General features: G+C 46.7%; 1 protein-coding gene across 1 annotated transcript in view; it reads left to right on the top strand.

The window, feature by feature from the left end:
* ITGAE (integrin subunit alpha E) overlaps positions 1-20,627 on the top strand; it is a 58,789-nt gene that overhangs the window by 8,003 nt on the left and 30,159 nt on the right. Inside the window, exons 2-18 of the mRNA XM_029912532.1 lie at positions 4,795-4,904; positions 5,430-5,500; positions 6,074-6,191; positions 6,735-6,875; positions 7,489-7,613; positions 8,780-8,931; positions 9,654-9,807; positions 10,711-10,861; positions 11,996-12,082; positions 12,334-12,455; positions 13,888-14,039; positions 15,227-15,380; positions 17,358-17,508; positions 17,591-17,658; positions 18,243-18,375; positions 19,567-19,697; positions 20,343-20,477. Of these exons, the coding sequence (XP_029768392.1) occupies positions 4,795-4,904; positions 5,430-5,500; positions 6,074-6,191; positions 6,735-6,875; positions 7,489-7,613; positions 8,780-8,931; positions 9,654-9,807; positions 10,711-10,861; positions 11,996-12,082; positions 12,334-12,455; positions 13,888-14,039; positions 15,227-15,380; positions 17,358-17,508; positions 17,591-17,658; positions 18,243-18,375; positions 19,567-19,697; positions 20,343-20,477 (2,155 nt within the window). The remainder of the gene's footprint in view (positions 1-4,794; positions 4,905-5,429; positions 5,501-6,073; positions 6,192-6,734; positions 6,876-7,488; positions 7,614-8,779; positions 8,932-9,653; positions 9,808-10,710; positions 10,862-11,995; positions 12,083-12,333; positions 12,456-13,887; positions 14,040-15,226; positions 15,381-17,357; positions 17,509-17,590; positions 17,659-18,242; positions 18,376-19,566; positions 19,698-20,342; positions 20,478-20,627) is intronic.

Below are 20,627 nucleotides of genomic sequence, written 5' to 3'. Positions count from 1 at the left end.
TGGCCACTCAGTGCAGCCAAGCATAAATACAGGCTAAATCTGAATAGTAATAATAATAATAGTAAAGGAACTGTACACATACAGGTTGTTGTGTATAAATTTCTGCATGATTTTTTTTGTTTCCAACCAATACACAACCCCAGGTGTGTGAAGGAGGTAAATTCTTTTTGGAGTGATGCGTCCTGCCAATGGGGACAAATTCTGGCCATTCACAAAATAATCTGAACGGCAGTAAATGGCTGCAACAAAGCAGTGAGTGCAAAGAGCACATACCAACATCACGCAGCACATTTTTCTTTTTGCAAAATCTCTCTCCAGGAACTATTTGTGATTCCAAGATGCTAAGGTCTGTAATGTGTAACTGCAAATCCAAGACGAAATCCAGGAGGATTGCTGATACTCAGCACAATTAGTGTGTTTAGAAGTTTTATAGTTGGTATTTGCAATTTGTAATATTCTATACTAGTAATTCCTCATGGATTTAATATATGTTTACATATTAGGTACCTGTTAATTACCTGTAGCACGTGCATACTCCCAAAGGGCCAGATTCTGATCTAAATTACACTGGCATAAATCTTGAGTAACTCCCCTGAAATCAGTGAAATTACTCCAGATTAACACCAGTATAAGTGAGTTCAGAATGAGGCCCTAAGGTATTTATTTATTGTAGAATAGTGACAAGGGGCCATATTTGCCTGTGTCGTATCAATGCATCTCCATCGATTTCAGCAGGCTTGCATATTGTAATACGGAGGCGCATGTGGGCCATTTCAAGTTAACATTTTGGTTTGTGGCTTCCGTCTTCTGACAGTTTGAGATGTAGAACTGGAGAGCATTTACTCTGGTGCAAACAGCAAATCAGCAACCAAGGTAGGGCTCTGTGCTGGCTTCAGCTAAGGGTTTAAGACCTCCCCCTTCCCCCAGAACAAATTGTACACAGTGCAAGAGGCAGGGGCATAAAGCCAGCCTGCAGTAGGGGCAAAAGCCTTGGAGTGACAATAGCTGCAATTTGATGCATTAATGCAGGAGTCAGGTGTTTTAATGCTACTGCAGGATGCAAAGCAGGGCGGCGAGTCCGGCCGCCAAGTTCCAAAGAAATGGCATGCCATTCGCTAAAGCATGACTGAGGAAGCTGAAGCAAGGCCTAAAACGCCCCCACACTGAGACCTGGGGTGCTTTGGGTCTATATATGAAGAAGCAGCAATCAGAATTCGGGGAAACAGCTTTGGCCACAATGTTTCACTTCTCCCTCCAGCTACATTGTAGCAGCCAGCTTATGAAATGACACCATCTTGTTGCACAGCTACAGGATCAAATTCCACTCTCACTAATACTGGAGTCGGAGGGCAGTGGGAGGAGGGTGGGTGTAAAAGAGAACAGACCTTGGCTCTCCCGCACTCTGAAAAGCATGAGGGAAGATGGCCAAATCCTAGGATGAATATTTGGAAGTGGGCTCCAACGGCAATGTCTGGATTTGGAGGTCTGGTGGTTCCAAGCCATGGGAGATTTGGTTTGGAGTCATTTGCAAAATTGAGCTCCAGTTCTGAGACCAGTGTGGCCTAAAGGCTAGCGCACTGGACTAGGACTCAAGAGACCTGGGTTCTGTCCCAATCTCTGCCATTAGCCTGCTGGCTGAGCTTGGGCAAGTCACTTCACCTCTCTGTGCCAGAAGATGTTGACCTGCTTTGTAAAGTGCTTCAAGATCTCGCGATGAAAAATGCTATGTTAGAGTTAGGTATTCTACTGTCCTGGGTTTGGATTTCAGACACCGCTTGCATTTGGATCCAGAGTTGGTTTGAGCTCTTCTCTCAGAATACAGCCAAATTTTCCAAATTATCATAGCATGTCAAATGTAGGATGGGTCAGTAGACCCCAAATAATGTAATTCACAATATGTATCATTGCGGGGCTACATTTTATGTGTCTTTCAGGTTGGCCTATTTGTCTAACATTTCCAGTTTGTTACAGAGCGTCGAGTAGATGTGACATTTGTGGGTTGTATGGGCAGTGAAATATAACAAATCAATGGCGACCATGCAGGGTTTTCTGGTCTGGGTCATTTTTAAGGCTCGAATTGTCACAGCAACTCATGGGGAAGATTCCACAGCAGCATGTCCCTGTGTTTTGTGCTGTGGGCTGCGTTGCTGGCTGGCATGAACCTCTCTAAGGGTATGTCTATACTTACGCGGTAGTTCGACGGCTGGCTATTGAACTTCCGGGTTCGATTTATCGCGTCTGGTCTGGATGTGATAAATCGATCCCGGCAGTGCTCGCCGTCAACTGCGGTACTCCAGCTCGGCGAGAGGAGTACCGCGGAGTCGACGGGGGAGCCTGCCTGCCGCGTGTGGACCGCGTCTGAACCGCGGTAAGTTCGAACTAAGGTATGTCGACTTCAGCTACGTTATTCACGTAGCTGAAGTTGCGTACCTTAGTTCGAATTGGGGGGTTAGTGTAGACCAGGCCTAAGAGACGAGGAAGAGAATGTGGTGTGCCCACGAAAAGGGGTTTCTCCTTGAGGGCACCAATCCTGGCCGGAGGTTATTCTCATTTGCTGGCTGTTCAGGACCTTATGTGAGACGAGCTGTTGGGTCTCAGTCCCTCTGATGGTTGGATGTGCATCCGCACCACCACTTCTGGCACTAACTTGCCCTCAGCCTCTCTGAATGTCCCTTGAAATCCAGGCTCTCCCCTCCTTGGAGCTGGTCTAGCCAGCTCTGGGTTGTAGGCAGCTACGCTGGTGGTGGGGGAGCAAATCTTGAGTTACTGTGTCCTTTTTCTAATGAGCTGACAAGAAAGGCCTTGTTTGTTCCCTTTAAACCAACAAGGAGAATCTTGCTTCTGTTAATTGTTTCTATACCAGCCACGTGGTGTGGGGGCAGGGAGTGAGCAGGGAGAGGGGCCAAGGGGAGAACATTAGCTCGGGAAGCTGTATTGTGAATGCTAACCCTGCCAGTCACCTTTCTGATGTTGCTTTTGCAGCGGTAACGCCCCTGAGCAGCTTTAATATCGATACCCGCAAGAAGTGGATTACGCCGCCCACAGCCCCACTCTCTTGGCCCAAAGTTCTGCAGCATTCAGATGGGCGCAAGACCTGGTAAGGACCCGACGCTCCTCTCAGGCGTGTAGGACTAGCTGTTCTAGTATGGAAGGCACTGCCACCTCTGGAACTCCCATGCACCATTCTGGGGCCCAGTGCCCATCCCTGGTTCTTTCGGGCTCCTGTGAGCAATTTACAAAGCACCATCTTGCCTGTGTGGAGATGTAATTCTTTGTACACTTTAAGCCTGGCAATGGATTAGAACCTCAACGGTTTCTGAGTATTTTTTAAAAGCGTTTCAGTTAATTTCTTCATGAAAGTGCCCCTGGATTCCATGCTGCCCTTTCCCCAGCCCCAGCTAAGTCCTGGTGGTGTACAGACAGCCACTTCCTTCACCAGACCACCCCGCTACAGACACAGACAGCTGGTCTCCTGCTGCACATCCTGCCAGAATGTGTATTTCCAGGCCCTGTGTGTGATCTGTAGGCAGCAGCAGCAGTCGCTGTGCCCCAGCAGCTGCCGTGAGATGTGACGGCATAGCCAGCCAGCGATTGCCGTGTTTGTTCTCTTGGGTTTGTGGGGGAACAGCAGCAGGTGTCTGTGCTGATAGGTGGATAGAAGGGTTGTCATGGAGACAACCTAGAAAGTGTAGGGGAGAGAGCTAGAGTAGCGGTGTAGCTATAGAGCAGGAAGGGTTGGTTTTAGCTTTGGAGTGTAAAAAAAACCAACAAAAAACAAAAAAAAAACCCAACAACTCCCCTGCTTCTTTCAGCAGAGAGTGAAGTAGACAATACTCCCAGCATTTGTCATTTCCCAATGCAGTGCGGGAATCTCTTAGGACTGGAGGGTCTGCCTGACTGCCCTGCTTACTGCCCACTGCATAGATGAGTTGGGCTCCCCTCAGTTCCAGCCAAGGAATCGGGCAAGTCACCTTGGGACCTATTGCTTGGTCGTGGCCCCCCTGACCTGACTTAGTCTTTCAGACAATGTGCTGCTTGCTTCAGCATGGCACGGGTAGAGAATCAGATTAATGATGTTTCTCCCCATACCGCCAGCTAAGGCAACTGGCATTGCTGTAGGTAATGGTTGGACTGGAGGTGCAGGTGGCTAGGGTGAGGTGGAGCATATTAAGGTGGAAGCCTTCCCTGCCCATCTCTTGTCAATAGCACAGGAAGGGACCCACTGGTAACAATGACGGGATGGTGGGAGGGAATGGTGGGAAGACTCCCCCTGCCCCTCCCCCCCCAAGAGTCTGCAAGAGAAATTGGCTAAACCTGGCAGATGTTACCATAGGCAATTCAATCCCAGGCTCTTCCCTAAACTGGGAAATGTTAGGCCTTACACCATATTGCATCTTGCAGAATAGCTATCGAGAACAGTGATGGTTGTTTATATGACCAGCCACTGGCTGGCACTGCCCACATACCCCATGGCATTGTAACTGGAAAAGCTGTAAAGCCAGGCACTAAAATCTAGGCTGAGAGAGCTGCCGCCAAGCTAAGGCAGGGGGGGAAGTGAGAGTGAAAGACCTCCCACTTCCTTTATTGAACTGCAAAATATCTGTCTGGCCGTGATGGTGATTAATTAAGTCTACCCAAAGGTTCAGACACAACAGTGACATATGGGAACGTAGAGGGGAAGCCATCATGGTTGGCTTGAGCTGACAGAGTTACATAGACTTCTCCCTTGTACTTTGCCATGAGAACAGACCCCACTTCCTCATTCCCTCCTTCTTATTTCTCCATTTTCTTTAGGGTTTTGGCCACTTCCTCGGTAGAGGACGATCCGAGCAGGCAGCTTGGCAGGCTGAATAAGTGTAGTGTGACCTTGAATGAGCTCCACTGCGAGGAAGTTGTCCTGAGAGGTACAGTCTGGCTCAGTCTTCCCAGTAGTTGCTCTGAATTGGTTTTGAATGGGATGGGGACGTTGCAGTCGCTAACGTGTGCCATCACAGAGAGACTCGGGCAGGAGGCAGAGAGCAGTTCCTTATGCATGAAGGATCTCTAGGTCATCAATCAGCTCTGATGGGAAAAGAAATCCAAACGCACACTGCCACGGTTTGGGGGGAAGCTGATCTGAGTGTTTGGAGACCATCTAATTTGAATCCTGCTTCAAAGCCCATTGGAACCAATGGAAAAACTCGGTGTGTTTCCAGGGTGCCCATCACTATAGTAGTTGAACTTAGCATATTAACAAATGGATTAACTGTATAGGCTACTCCTAAATCCCTCATACTGAATTAGCAGCCTTTGCCTGAGTGTATCGTGTCTGCCCAAGGATGAGAAATGCTGAGATGACCAGCGCTAGAAAACCTACCTAGGCATATTTCCATGTAATTAAATTCCCCCCTTTGCTGCTTGATTAATTTTATTTTTTTAACACTGTTTAGGAAATATTCAAAAGTCAAAAAATATCCAGGATGGTGGCATAGCTATAGCCAGAAGCGCAGAATGGATCCTGGTAAGTGATTGGCAGATCCTCAGGGCTCGGAATATCTGTTTGTAATGTACAGTATCCGTTTGCTGTGATATATAAAGGATCAGAACGAATACTGCTGTGTACTGATGGCATCCTGGCGGTCAGCGGGCCTGCAGGCTAGAGCATTATTGCATTGCCATGCAGGTGGCGAGGTTTGAGGACAGAATCCTCTCTTCAGTTAGGGGGAGGGCTGTACCTTTGAGTCATCAAGGGGAAACAGTGCTTGGCAGAAGCCATCCCTCCCGAGAGGGAGGAGGAAAGGAGGCTAAGCAGAAGGAGTTTGAACTTGGCAGAGACTTGGACTTGGCTGATGTGCTGCTGTTACCTCTGGAGCCCTGTTGACTTGTGTGTGTTTTAAATCTAACACCACTTCCTGGCTGTCCTTGATTGAAGCCTCACCTTTCGCTTTGGTTAAGCACTGAAGTCCAACACAACCCCGGCATGATTATTGGTCCCCTGGCCTGATTGATTCTGAAGTGTTGCCAGTCGGTTTCTTTGCACGTCCTTGGTCAGTTTGCTCATTACTTATCAGCGTTGCCCTCCCTTCCCCCACAGGCTTGCCTGCAGAAAAAGCGGCGCCGAGCCCTTAGCATCACAGAAGAGTTGAATGGCATTTGTACCCTGCTCACAGCAGACTTCCAAGAGGAGGCTTTCCTTAACTTTGGCAAAATCAGTACGGAAGCAAAGCGAGCGACTTGTCTGTGGGGAGGGACCTTGACAATGGGAACTGCCTCTGTGCTGTCCACGACATCAGTTCCATTCCAGCTCCGCTCCACTGACGCCAGAGTTTGAATTTTGCCCTCTGTTATACCAATGTGGCTCTGCAGATTTCACTGGGGTTGTACGGGGGGAATGTCAGGGTAGAATTCGGCCCTAGGCATTTTTTAATAAATGTGTGTCCTTATATTCTGTTACATGCCTCGTGCATCCTGCATGATCAGGCACCGAGGGACAGATTTTTAAAAGCATTTAAGTGACTAAGGATTCCAGCAGGCATCTAGTGGGCTTTTCAGAAGTGCTTCGGCACCTAATTCCCACTGATTTAAATCTTTAGGGATCTAAATACCTTTAAAAATCTATCCCCTAGCGCTCAGGCCAAAATGCTGGTTTGGGAGCCTCTCTGGGGGTGGGTTGTGATAGAGAAACATATCTGCATCAAAACCTGTGTTAGTTAAAAATAGGTGTTTCTAAAAACTTTTTTATTTTGGTTCTGTAGTTGAGACCAAATTTAACAACAGGGACCAAAATAACAACAACAACAACAACAACAAAATCAACGTTACTGACACTGACAACTTCATCAGCGCAGCTGGCAATAGCACCTCCAACAATTCAAGAAACAGCCATGCATGCAAAGGTATGTGCTAGCCTAGCCTAGGTGGTCTCATGAGTCAGGGGAGCAGGGTGGAGAGGTGTGTTAGATGGGAGCTGAATAACTTTCAACCCACTATTGAGAGTGAGCTGGGTAGGAAAAGGGATGATACTCAAAAGGTGGCAGATCAAGGCTGATTTGTGGCGATGTGTGTTTCATAGTAGTAATTTAGTAACCGAGCTTTTCCTGGAAGTCTCTCAGTATTGGTGTAGCACTGGTGGAGTTCCCAAGTGTAAACCACAATACGATATCAACTAGATCTACTCTGAGTGTGGCTGGATGACACGCTGGTAAAATCGGCGGCTACACCAGAATGGTGCTCCCATCATTTCTAGTACTGATGAAGCTGCAGACCGGGGAGACGCGTCAACAGAAGCTCAGCGAAAATGCAGCCATTTTGGACACAGGTTCCAGAGCCCCTGGTGTTGCATAGGATTTTGGGGAAATAATTCCTGTTCCTCTCCCCTTCTTCATTACTGCTAATTATGTGGTTCCCAATTTGCGAAACTGGGGAAGGTTTGTCCTCGGGGTTCCTGACCTCTTGCTAATGCTGCCCTGTCTTGTTGTCCTTTCAAATGTCTACTTTTAACTCTCCTAGCAGACTCAGGGACAGAGATCGCTATTGTTCTGGATGGATCAGGAAGCATCGAGCCTGAGGATTTTGAAAGAGCCAAGGGTTTCATCTTCAACATGATGACGTCATTCTGGAGGAAATGCCCAGAGGTGTGTGCTCTGCTCCCCTCCTGACGTGGGCAGGCGTCTCAGAGTCTTGTCATGTTTCAATAGACAGAATAGGCTGTGATTTCCCAGTGATACTGGAAATTCTTCTGGGTTATGCACAAGGCTGGGAGTCAGGAGATCTGGATTCCAGCCTCAACTCTTCCCCTGACTTAGTGTTTGAGCAGTTCACTAACCATCTGTGCCTCAGTGTCCCCTTCTGTAAAATGGGGTGATTCCTTCTATACTATGCTTACCTCCATGCTGTCTGAGCACTCTTTAAGTCCAATGAGAAATTATGCTAATGGAATCTGTGTTTCTTGCCCTCCCTCCTACTCGTGTTTCGATTTGATTGTGGAACAACTATGCTGAAGCAGTGCAGTTTGCATTTTGCTCTGGCTTTGTACCTTGCAGAGTTGTTGTGCTGATTGACTGCTCGTTGTTAAAGTGCTCTCAGATCCTCAGATGCATGGTGCTAATTAAAGGGCAAACTAAAAGTTTATAACTACATTTTAACACGATGGATTTTGAAATATCCAGAGGTTCTGTATCAATCTGTCTCTCCTGAGGGGTTTAGTGCAAGAGTGAAATCACACAGAGACAAGGAGAATTGGAGTGTGGAGACTGGTTGGAGGAGCGACTAGATCAGCATGGGGGTGGGGTTTCATTCTTGCTTGTGGGTTAGTCTAGGTACTTTAGACATCGTATCACGCAAAACTCCCACGGTACTTTGAAACACAACTGAGGAAAATAAACTACAAGAGAAAGAAAGACTTCTCAGTCATTCAATTAAATTACAGTGAACCTGGTACTTGGGAATGTCGAGAGGCTGACCTACAGGGCCACGAAAGATTGGGCCAGATTAGAAGTTCAGATGGATAAAATGGCAGCAGCACTTTTCTCGAGTCAAAGGAAGCTGCCCCCTGTTCTCCTACCTGCAGAGCTGTCCCAGCAGGGGCTGCCAGAATACAGGGTGTGATGAAAGCAGAGGGATAAAACTGGGAGGGAAATGGATCCATATGCTAGCTACTGTGTGCTCCATGTAGAGTCAAGAATAGCTGAGGAGATACTTCCCATCCACTGTACTTAATGCTAAGCATGGCACTTGGAGAACGGGGTCTGGGGATCGCTGCCTTGGCTCTTGCCTGACCTAACCAATTCTGCCTTTCCAGGTTACGTTTGCTGTGGTACAGTATGGAGCAGAGATCCGAACTGAATTTGACCTGCAGGAAAGCAGCAACAAGCCCAGTGCTCTCTCCAAGGTCCATAACATAACACAGCTGGGCTCTGTGACCAAGACTGCATCTGCCCTGCAGCACGTGCTGTGAGTTACACACCCTCGAGAACTCATACTCTTGGCACATCTCGCCTTAAATTGCTCCCCGCAAACACCCTCTGATCCCCCCTTGTGTCTTCTTCTCCCAGCCTGGAGCCTCTCCCTTTCCTCCATTCAGAATGCATCCCTGGCCCAAAGGTCCCACTGGCAGAGGGGGTCTGGATGTGGCTCCCCCTGGAGTCCCATCAGGTCTGTTCCAGGTATCCTCCATCAGGGGGGTTGTTAAAGGGCAGAGCTGGGGTTCCCTCCCAGCTGCCTTACGAACATTAGAACCTGCCTTCAGATTCCCAGTTCCCCTTGGCCTAGTGGGGGGGTAGGGAAGAGTGAGGCGTAGTGGATAGACTACAGGACTAGGACTCAGGAGACTTGGGTTCTGCTCCTGGCTCTGCCACTGTTCTGATGGGTGACCTCGGGCAAGGCATGTCCCTTCTCCATCCCTCGGTTATAATGATACTGACCTGCTTTGTAATGCGCTCTAAGATCATTTGATGAGAAGTGCTGTTTAAGAGCTAAGCGTTATTACCCTGGAGAACAGCAGAAACCCATCTGCTAATGACTTCATGTCCTCCACATGTGTTAGTTCAGCGGGAACTTTCTCACATGCTGGATTTTCAGGGAGCCACCATCAGCCCATTGATGACCTTGACAGACATACAGCTGTGCACATGTTACGTGTTCCATAAAACACATCTGGGTTTGCGTTTCTGCAGAGATGAGATCTTCAATGAAAGCTGCGGTTCGGTCAAGGACGCTCACAGGATGATCCTTGTCATGACCGATGGGGAGATCTTTTTGGACCCACTGAACTTAACGGATGTGATGAGCTCCCTGAAAATGGCCACGATCGAACGTTACGCCCTGGGGGTAGGTGTGAAGTGACGCGCGAGGCCAACTCCTTTGCTATAGCTCAGTTCAAAGGCGGAAAGCAATTAGATGGGGAAGTGGAAAGGCCTCCTGGGAGCAGCAACTTCCGCAGATAACCATGTCTGTAAGGGCTACCTGTTTAGAGTGACATTCCTCCGCTGATGCGTGTACTCAGAAACTTTGGTAGTGAGCTGGGGAATAAGGAGAGGGTGAGTGGAGAAGAAATCTGGGGTGGCCTAAGCATCCAGTCTGAAATACCCAGCCAGCCTTCCATTCTTCTTGGTGCCATAGAGTTTATTGTGTATGAATGAGATCCTAAAACCTGAGGTGCTGTCTGCTCTGTGAGATTTCCTGGAGTCCACATGGCACTTCTCACAAGAGCAAGGGAAGAGCAAAACTTTCCCTACCTTCACACTTCAGGGGTGTGTGACTAAATTCTTGTGATCCTCTGGGAGAAAAACCTTTTTTTATGTAAGGAGGTGGTGATGATGATCAGTGAATTAGCTAATTTATTGTTATGGTCCCATCTGCTGTTCAGTCTGGTTACACTCTGAGCAGAACTTCACAGTGGTGTAGAATAAAGTCTGCTGACCCAGTGAGCTCAGGTGAATTCTTGAGCAGAAGGGTTTGCATTGGTTTAGGGCCTAAGTTGGAAGTGGTCTGTGAAACTGGATTACTCCCTTGCCTCTTGGTATAAGGATGGCTCGGATTAGCTCTTTCCTTGCAGATGAATCATTCAGAATGAGGATTCCCTCTGGAATCCAGGCTCCTGGCTGCAAACACCTCACTCTGTTGTTGCCCTGAGTGTTTTTGGATCTCTTGGGCATTTGTTTGTTTTGTGTCTCTCTGTGAAAACTGCTCCACTTCCCTGCAGTAGCCTAGGGGTTGGCTTCTTCTCCGTAGATCGGCGATGTCTTCAGCAAGCAAAGGGCCCTGAAAGAGCTGCAGCTTATCGCCTCGGACCCCGATGAAGATTACTTGTTCAAGCTGCCTGACTATGAAGCCTTGGATGGCTTCCTGTCGGTGCTGGAGAGAAATATTTTGGGTACCTCAGGTAAAAGGCAGCAGTGTCCTGCCACTAACAAACGCTCCCGTTCTCTGTAGCCTGCACAATGAGGAGTGCTGTGGTTTTGTAAATAAATGTAAATAAAGCTCCAACCCTCAGACCGTTAAAGACCTTGTTCGTTATCTGCCAAAGCATCACAAAAACAAAACAAATATCAAATCAGCTGAAATTCCCTGGGTAATAATTCCCCAGAGGCTTCCCTTGCTTGAGCCAGCCTGGAGGGGAGAAGACAGACCCTTCCCCATTTGATCCAGCCGCCCCTTGCTTTTATACTTTGCCCCGAGTGACCTGCAATTACAACTCCCAGTTTTAAGGGGCTCGAGGGATGTAGTAGGTTCTCTGAGATGCACACGTGCACCCAAGATCCAGTGCTCTGTGACGAGGTGCCTCTGCTCTCAGTCACGGGCTGGGCAGATTGCTTCCATTGAATGCTGTTCTGCTCTGAGTTCTTGTCATGTACAAGGTGTACACAGTAGGTTGCAGGGTTACTACCGACCCTCCTTCTCAGAGACGTGTCTTCCATAAGATCCTTTAATGTGCTGCCGAGAACGTTTGCTGTGAGCGTAAGGTAAGTTACATCTGGCGCCATGTAGCGGCTGAACAGCTCAGAATTCCATTTCCGTCCTATGGTGAAATCCTCCTCCCACTGAAGTCAATGGTAAAACGCGCATTGATTTCAACGAGGCCAGGGTTTCACACCTAGGATATCTCTACACTGCAGTTGGGAGGGGCATCCAAGCTAGCTCGGTAAAAGTACCGGTAGAGGTGCGACAGCACAGGGTGACCGCCCAAGTACAATCCCTTCCAGGTCCCTGGGTATGTCCTTTGGCAGCTCGCCCATGCTGCTGCGCCTTCAGCGCTCTATTTAGCGAGCTAGCTCAAACAAAGCTGTCTTGGGGACGCCTATCCATGCTGCAGCCGCACTTCCCAATTGCAGTGTAGCTACTATACCCTTCTCTTAAGCCCGTGCTTTAGTCTGACCCGTTATGGGCTGAAAGGATGCTGAACGTGTGAAGCTCTGGGACTGGTTCATCATGGAGTCCTGGCCCAGGGCACTGCTGCAAAGCATATTTTCACTTTTTATTTCTTTTCTCCCCCCCCCTCTTCATTTCTTGTTTCTAGCGGCATATCTTCCAGAGGCAGGATCTGGCTATGAAAACCATAACTGCAACAATAACAACATCCTGGAGGATGATGACGATGACTCATGTAAGCGATGAAATACCTTGTCAAGGGATTGTGCTGTTGGAGATCAATGACTAGCATTGACTAGCATCAATGTGTTGCTGAGGACAGCTGCACTCTGGATGCTGACACTGCAATTGCAACTTTGCAGTTTCACGCCCGTTAGCTGGCGATTGAGACGCATTTCTCGCAATGCTGGAATAACGGTGGTCCTAGTCAAGACCTCTGAGCTCCTGACCACCTCCTTCTAAATCATGCTTTTCGTGTCCCAGCAGACTCAGGGACAGAGATCGCCATTGTTCTGGATGGATCAGGGAGCATCGATCCTAAGGATTTTGAAAGAGCCAAGGCTTTCATCTACAACATGATGAAAGCGTTCTATGAGAAGTGCTTTGAGGTACTCTCTTCTTCACGTATTGGTCTGCAAATACGGCAGCCACTGCACTTTATTAGCCGAGTGACTAGCTAAAGTTCGGGGCATTGCAGGGTTGTTTCTGTTTCTGTTAGGATATGAAATCAGTGATACAATTTAGGTGTGTTCTTGGTGTGATCAACCTTATTTACACAAAATGCACACACAGTCTTGCTTCCCTGAACACAGTAGGAACAAACAGCAGTAGGCCGTTTCCTGGCTCAGAAGTCCCCAAGTCCTCAGCGAACTTTGTGCCCAAGAATCTCTGTCCCTCTGCTTCCTCACAGGATCAGGCTCACAACTGCTTCTCCTGGCTTCCTGCTTACAATACCCATGTCCTGCAACCGATATCCTAGCCCCTGTCTTTGTACCCAGGGAAACCCCTGTTGAACTATCTGGTTTAGCTCTGGCTTGCCATGCAGCCTGTTGCCTTGGGCAGCCACCCCCCATTGTCTCCAGCTGTTTTATTGTACAAAAAGGACTTAATTGCTCTTTCTGTTGAGCCTGAAAGAGAGCTTGGCACAGCCTTTGGTTCTAACCCAATCTGTGAATGTCTTTGTATCCAAGAGTCCCCTGCTGGCAGCCATTAGCCCCTTACTGCATAACACCTTTTGCATTTATTATTTGTGTTGTGGTAGCTCCTGGAGGCAAAGGCCCCCTTGTGCTCGGTGCTGTACAAACATAGCCTGGAAGAGCTTTACCTTGTGCAGTGATCTCATCAGCGGCAGGCCAGGTCAGTCCTTTGAGGGGAGAGCTCCAAAGGAAAGCCACAGTGCAGCAAGGAGTGGTGCTGGTGATTCAGGATGGTCCCAGATAATTCCCTCTGCAGCCTGGAATGTATGGCAAAAAAGCAAGATGAAAACAAAAGAACTAAAAAAAACCAAACCCTCCAGTCCTTGTCTAAAGCTCTCCTCTCTCTGATCACTAAATACAGAACAAAATATGAATCTGATGGTGGCTCTAATTTTTCTGAACTAACATAACTTTTCTTTTCTTCTCTGTGTTCATCTCTTTAGTATATAGGTGCAATTTCTGCCGGAAAAGATTTTACTTTCTGGCCCTCCTTTATAGATTCATAATAGACTGTAAGGCCAGATAAACCATTTTGACCAGCTGCTCTGATCTCCTGTAGAACATAGGGCATAGGACATATCTGAATTAATTCCTGTTTGAACTAGAGCAGAGCTTTTAGAAAAACATCCCATCCTGATTTAAAAATTGCCAGTGATGGAGAATCTACCACAACCCTTGGTAATTTGTTCCACTGTCAAAATTGTGCCTTATCTCCAGTATGAATTTGTCTTTTCCCATTAATGCCGTTCTCTTCATTGGGAATTTCTTTACTGGTTGTTTCTGAGAGCCCCAGTTCTCTGGATCAGCTATCAATATTGGACTCTTATCTGACGCTTCTTTCCAGTGTGATTTTGCCCTGGTGCAGTATGGATTTGAAATCAGAACTGAGTTTAACCTGCGGGACAGTTGGAACGCTAACGCTACCCTCCAGAAGGTTCAGAACATCACCCAGTTGTCTTCGGTGACCAGAACAGCATCTGCCATCCAACACGTGCTGTAAGTAACAACAGAAGAAATGGTGATACTGTATTGCTGGGGCACTTTTTGAATAGATGCGTGAACATTTGGGGCCCAGATCTGGTCACATCTCCTTAACTGGCCAGAAGGGTCCCTATTGAGCAGCGTGAGGCACTCCTTCCTCGCCAGAACACTGAACGTACGATACATTTTATAGCACTTTCTGACTCTACCAGTGATGATGGGGCTGCCTCAGTGACTCTGGTTATCCAAAGGCTGCAGATACTTGGGGGACTGGGAAGCCAGAGGAGTCAGACCAATAGACTAGGAGATTTGTCTTCCCTCGGCCTATGCTGCTGGCTTGCTCTTCCTATTTTAGAGGATGTCATCTGGCCTGCTAAAGGCCAGTAGACAATGTGAGAGCCTAATCCCTGGCCTTGGGGCACCAGGAAGGCAATGAAAAGAAAACCTGGAAAGCATCTGGAGATGCACAATACAAACCTGAAGAATGGAACCAGGATTTGAGCTAATCAGGGTACAGTTAATCAAGCTGGTACATGTTCTCAGTGGAAAGCCCTGGGAATGGTATATGGAGCTTTTAACCTCTAGGCTGAAGGACCAAATCCAGCCCAGGTTGGTGGTGACTGTGAAAGCCTTTACCATGTGTGAAAGCAGCGGTGGCTGCTAAGAGGCTTTTGTGAACTGAGATATTGGTCTCTGTCCAGTCCCTACTGGGATACACGTCCCCATCCCAAGAGCCACCAACCCAGCTGGAATAAACTGACTCCCTTCTCGCAGCTTCAACACAGAGGGCAAGAACTGAGTAAACATGGGGAGTGCCATCTCCTCTGTCAATCATATTAGCATGTATGGTGTGGGGGGGAAGGAGGCTGGGCAAAGGGGGCGATGTAGTTTCCAATACCGCTACCTTCACTGGAATGGGTGGAATAGGGATCTGAGAGTCTGGACTAACCAGAGATACTTTCTGTCTCCAGAGCTGTTGACTTGGCAATTATCCTCAGCACTAAATTCACTATGGGGGGTGGGGGGGGGGAAATCTGGTCATTGTTGAGTTATGTGAATGTGAAAGGAAAAGTCCTGAGGAATTAAGTCCCTTCTCTGCGCCTTGATACAATTATTAGCCATAAATTCATAGGAATTCAATAGATCTGTTGGCTCATCCCTCTGCTCCCAGAAACTCATCCTGTGTATGACAATTTTAACAGGGATTCTATCTTCATTGAGAGCCAGGGGTCCCAGAAAAATGCTGCTAAAATCATGGTTGTGCTGACAGATGGGGAAATATTCCAGGATCCAATGAATTTAACAACAGTGATAAATTCACCCAAAATGGCAAGAATTGACCGTTATGCCATTGGGGTAAGTTCGGAATATCCAAAGACTCTTGTTCTAATCTGTCCCCCTGAACGTAGCTGATATCCCTCATTAGAGAACAACAAGGGGGAGAGAAAGAAAAAAACTGACCCGCATGGCAACTTGGTAAGTGATGGAAATGAGGAGCATGTATAAAAATGAATAAATGGAAAGTAAAACTACCTCATTGAGTTAATAATATGATCAACAGGTAAATAAAATCCAACCCAACTCCGTGGAGTACTGCAGTTTCAAGTCTCTTGTAGACTTCCTCTCCCAGCACTCACACCACCCTTTTCTCAGATGTCTTCACTCGTTCCGCTCTCTTTCCATGGCACAGCTAAGTTTCTCTACCTCACCATTAAGGCCTACGCAACTTCCATCCTCACTTGTACCCCACCCTCGTTGACTCCTACACCTCTGCTGTGCTCTGCTGTCTGCTCTGCCCAGTCATCTTTGGTGCTTCCGCTTCCTGCCCACCTGCTCTCACATGCGACCATTTTGGTTTGCTTGCCCTGTGTCAGGCATCTTCCATCTCAACATTTAAATCTCTCCTCCAGGGGCCCACTGCACTGTGTTCATATTGCAAAGTTTAATGTAAACTATAAAGCCAGTGGGATCCATTCAGTATATATTTTAAAAAACACACTAAGGTAAGACAAGGGGGGGAGGGATAGCTCAGTGGTTTGAGCATTGGCCTGCTAAACCCAGGGTTGTGAGTTCAATCCTTGAGGAGGCCATTTAGGAATCTGGGGCAAAAATCTGTCAGCAGATTGGTCCTGCTTTGAGGAGGGGGTTGGACTAGATGACCTCCTGAGGTCCCTTCTAACCCTGATATTCTATGATTCTAAGTCCAGACGCTGTCTTCAGTCATGGCATTGAAAGATGGGAATGGTACATCATGATTCCACAGGATGTTGGAAGGCCATAAATCACAATGAATAGATAAAAGTTTTTAAAATCTTGCCTGAAAATCTATGGTTTTCACAGCTGAGTGGGGGGAATTTAGCCACACAACTCTCATGGAAAGAAACAAATGGAAATATTAATTCTTTCTTAGTTCATCACAATCAGCTTTACCAGTCAATGCTGCTGCTTGGTCCTTAGAGAGGTGGGGACAGCTTTGAGGCATTTTGCATCTTCACTGTCTACAAAAATATATCTTATTCAAGCAAAAAGTGACTTTAAACTTGGCAGAATATTTCCCCTTCAGTACCAAGCTTAATAAAAAGAGGCTTTCATGGAAATGAACTATTTTTTAAATTTTGAATTGACTGTATTTTCATCTTCAAAGGAACAAAATGTAGCAATTGGAGCTCAACTTTGTTCAATATTCTTATTATCCATAGCAGCTCCCCAGGGACTGGTAACTGGGCCACTGGCATCAGTTATCTGAAACAAAAGCACCTTGGTTCTAGCTGGTAATTACCTCTGGAGAAAGACAGGTTCAAAAGGCATTATATATAGGTGAAGGAAGTTTTATTCTGTACATGGGTTTCAGGAGCAGAAAGTTTGGAGTTTGCGTGATAGGGAGGAGATAGAAGGTTTATTATGGAATTTTTACAAGACCGAGACACCAGAAATCAGGACACATTAATTCCGTTAGCAAGAGTAAACTAATGGACAGTCTGGTTTCTAAACAAATTCAGACTAGTAATTCTTTAGCAGAGAGTTGTATGGAGAAGCTTTAGCTTTTAAATTTGCCCCTTCTCTGCAGCTAGAATCTACTTTTCAGCAGATATGACATTAGCCTGTTATGTGGAATTGTTTCCTAAAGGCCTGATCCTAGGAGGCATTGAGAACATCCAACTTATTGATGTCAGTCGAAATTGCAGCTGCTGTGATCCCTCAGGACGCTCACTGGACTGAGCCCCAGTGCAGATTGCCGGGGTTTTATAACTCCCAAACAGATGCAGTTAGGTAAAGTCACCATTTTTCGATCAAAGTGCTGCTCTTCTTCATTGATCTTGGTCTCTGTCACAGGTGGGAGAAGCATTTAACAAGCCCAAGGCCCTAAATGAGTTGAAGCTGATTGCCTCTGATCCAGATGAAAGTCATTTATTCCGGGTGACCAACTATTCAGCTTTAGATGGGCTCCTTTCAACCCTGCAGCAGAAAATCATTGCGATAGAAGGTGAGGGCAAACCTCTGTACCTTGTCATCCTGTCTGAGTAATAATGAGAAAATGACTCACTAGGTCCTCTTCTGATTCTCAGGCACGGCAGGCGATATTATAGAATATGAGCTGGCGCAAACTGGTTTCAGCGCACAGATCGTGGACAAGGCAAGTGCCTGCTGCAATCTCACTCTGGTAGATGAGCGCGTGGTGCTGTTTATTTTGTGTTTGGGAGGCTTGAAAGAATTGATTCTCTGTATTTCCTACGTAATGACACACGCTACAGTTTGAGAACCAAAAGAGTCAAATCCACGTTGCGCACAGGAGCCTGTTTCACTAGTACCCCTTGATTATATAAAGATTTCACTTGTATATGCTCGCTAGCTGGTATATCTGATTTCAGTGTCTAATGCACATATCAGCTCTTACTTGATAGTAACTGCTGAATCGTTACCAAAATTAACTCTATTTCATGCAGACACCTCGGAGTCAGGGCAGGGATCTAGATTCTGTTTCCCACACTGCTGGTTTTTATCTGATCATAGGGTAGATTGCCTCACCTCTGTGTGCCTCAGATTTCCCCTCTCTGGAATGGGGATAGAAGTGCCAGTTTAGCTCCTGGGGTAGCGGTGGGGCTGAAAACACTGATATTTGCTAAAGTGCTTTGAGATCCTTGGGCACAAGGTGCGAGAGAGAGGCAAACGAGTATCATTCATTCCTCTCTTCTATCTTTCCCTATGTGAACTCTGCAGCAGCACATACTGGTTGGAACTGTGGGGGCCTATGACTGGTCCGGTGGAGTTCTGCTGTACGATTGGGTAACCAAGGCGGCCACTTTCCTGAACGAATCTAAAGAAGCAAAAGAAGCAAAATGCGGCTACCTAGGTAAATAGCACCCCCTGCTACCCCAGGGACAATCTGATTAGGTGGTGGCTCCAATCCTGCTCCCAGTATAGTTAATGGGAGGAGGTTCAGGCCAAATATACCAATGTGTGGATGGTGTTTAGTGGACAATGTGCCAGCGTTGAAAGCATTAACCCAAAGAACAGCAAATCTCACAAGAACTGGCTGGGTCTTTATTTCCTGCAGCTGGGAATGGGACTCTGGGGGAAGCACTTTCCCTCTTACCCAGCAGCATAGTGGTCATTATCACTCATACATCATTATACACCATGGCATCGTTTGCATCTTGTTAGTATGCATATGTTTACTGTATAACGACTCTCAGAATGATTGGAATTTTTTTGGAGCCTATGGTTAAATATTTCATGTGCAGCAGATACTGGAGAGCAAACAGCTCCTGAATCATTACAAATCTTGGCCTGGAATGGTGTAAAATTTTTGCTTATTAACACAAGTTCTTTATAGCATCATGAGTCCTGTACCTCCTGATATTTGACTTAGCTTCAAAAATCTCTCCATTTAGTTTTAGGTGCCCTGGACTGTGTGTCTTATATACCCGCACAATAATGCTTGTCCTATCTTCTCCCTGTCACATAAACCCCATGAACTTTCTTTTTCTGCATCCCACAGGGAGTATTGCTTCCTTCACCTTCACGATGGCTTTTTAACCTGTCAGCCTCCAAAGGCAATTAAAGCCAGGACCAACGTGTATATTTCAGATAACCATTCAGGATCTGTGATTAAATGCTAGGGATGTGTTCAAACTTTTGTTGAGTGTTGCTACTGCAGAGCCATTTACACGCTGGTGCTACAGTTGTTGTTGCCCGTTGGGGCACTGCGGCTTCAAATTCAATCAAGAGACCAGGCATCACAAGCTGTTAAAAGGGATGACTTATGAGCTTTGTTGGCTTTTTCTCTCAGACAAGTTACCATCTCCTGTTATTTCCTAATCAGTCTTTTAAGTGAGATGGTATCAGACCAAAACCATGGACCACCACAGCCTCAAACTTTGTGGATTTTTGGTTCCTGCTCCAGATCTAGATTTGAATTTCATTACCTGTGATGGGCCAAGCTAAAACCCCAGATCCAAAGTTTGTGTCATTGGCTTTTTGGCTCAGTGATAAAGCATTGTATCGATCATGTGTCATTTCTGCTCATTGTCTAAATGCACAGGGTACAGCGTGGCTGTGGTGAATGCACAAGACGGTGCCTGGTATGTTGCTGGAGCTCCAAAGCACAGCATGACAGGGAAAGTGCTGGTGTTTAAGAAAGATGGCTCAAAGCAAATCCTACAAGGAGATCAGGTACCCATGCTTTGCTCAGTCTTTGCCAATCAAGTGGGTTGACAAAGCACTAAGTACGGTGGAAATAGATGGACTCCACATGTCTTTATTGCAATGCAGCCATTACAGACCATTTTTCAGCATGTGCTTCCTCTAATCAGAACTTCCCCTGCATTCTTCTAGAGGCAGATCATCCATCAAGTTTTGGGGATGTTAGAAAAATTCAGACAACTGGTGTTGTAGATAGCTGAGGGAAACGACTGGGGAAAGGATGTAAGCCCAGTTTGGGTAAGAGAGAGGTTTGAAAGAGGTTCAGATAAATGGGGTTAGACTATCATTGCATTCTGATACCTGACCCCTCAAAAAAACAAATCCAGTCACTCCGACTGGAAAAGGTATCCTCCACCGCCCGTTGTGAAATTGTTGGATAGTGATACTGGTGCTGTTACTCCGGTTACTGGGGCCCTCCTCAAAGATGGCTGCATTGTGATAATAGGAGTCATGAAATGATCCATATGTAGACAGAGGGACAGATGACTATGCAGAAATTTGTAGTTCTGTAAAGCACCCTAACAGGTGCAAAGGGCACCAGAGAAGGCTATTATTATGAAGTTATTTTTTGTTGAGAATTCCAGTGTAAAACCTGACTCTCTTTCTGGGGCGCAGGTTGGGTCTTATTTTGGCTCTGAACTCTGCTCTGTGGACGTGAACCAGGATGGGGAGACAGACTACCTTCTTGTGGGAGCCCCGCTTTATCACATCTATGGGGAAGAAGGAAGAGTTTATGTGTATCGGCTTCAGGTAAAGACACTGGCTTCAGCAGTTCTGACTTGGTGGGAGCTTTCCCACCAGTTCCTTGAAATACTTCTGTTACCACATGCTAGTGATGACAAATAAAACCCTTATCCTTGGTGCTTTCCCTGTATAGTCTCTCAATTATATCCATTTGGT

This window comes from Terrapene carolina, unplaced genomic scaffold (genome assembly GCF_002925995.2).
Source record: "Terrapene carolina triunguis isolate 2854851 unplaced genomic scaffold, T_m_triunguis-2.0 Scaffold231, whole genome shotgun sequence".
Classification (NCBI taxonomy): domain Eukaryota; kingdom Metazoa; phylum Chordata; order Testudines; family Emydidae; genus Terrapene; species Terrapene triunguis.
This window is presented reverse-complemented; position numbering and strand designations above follow the sequence as displayed.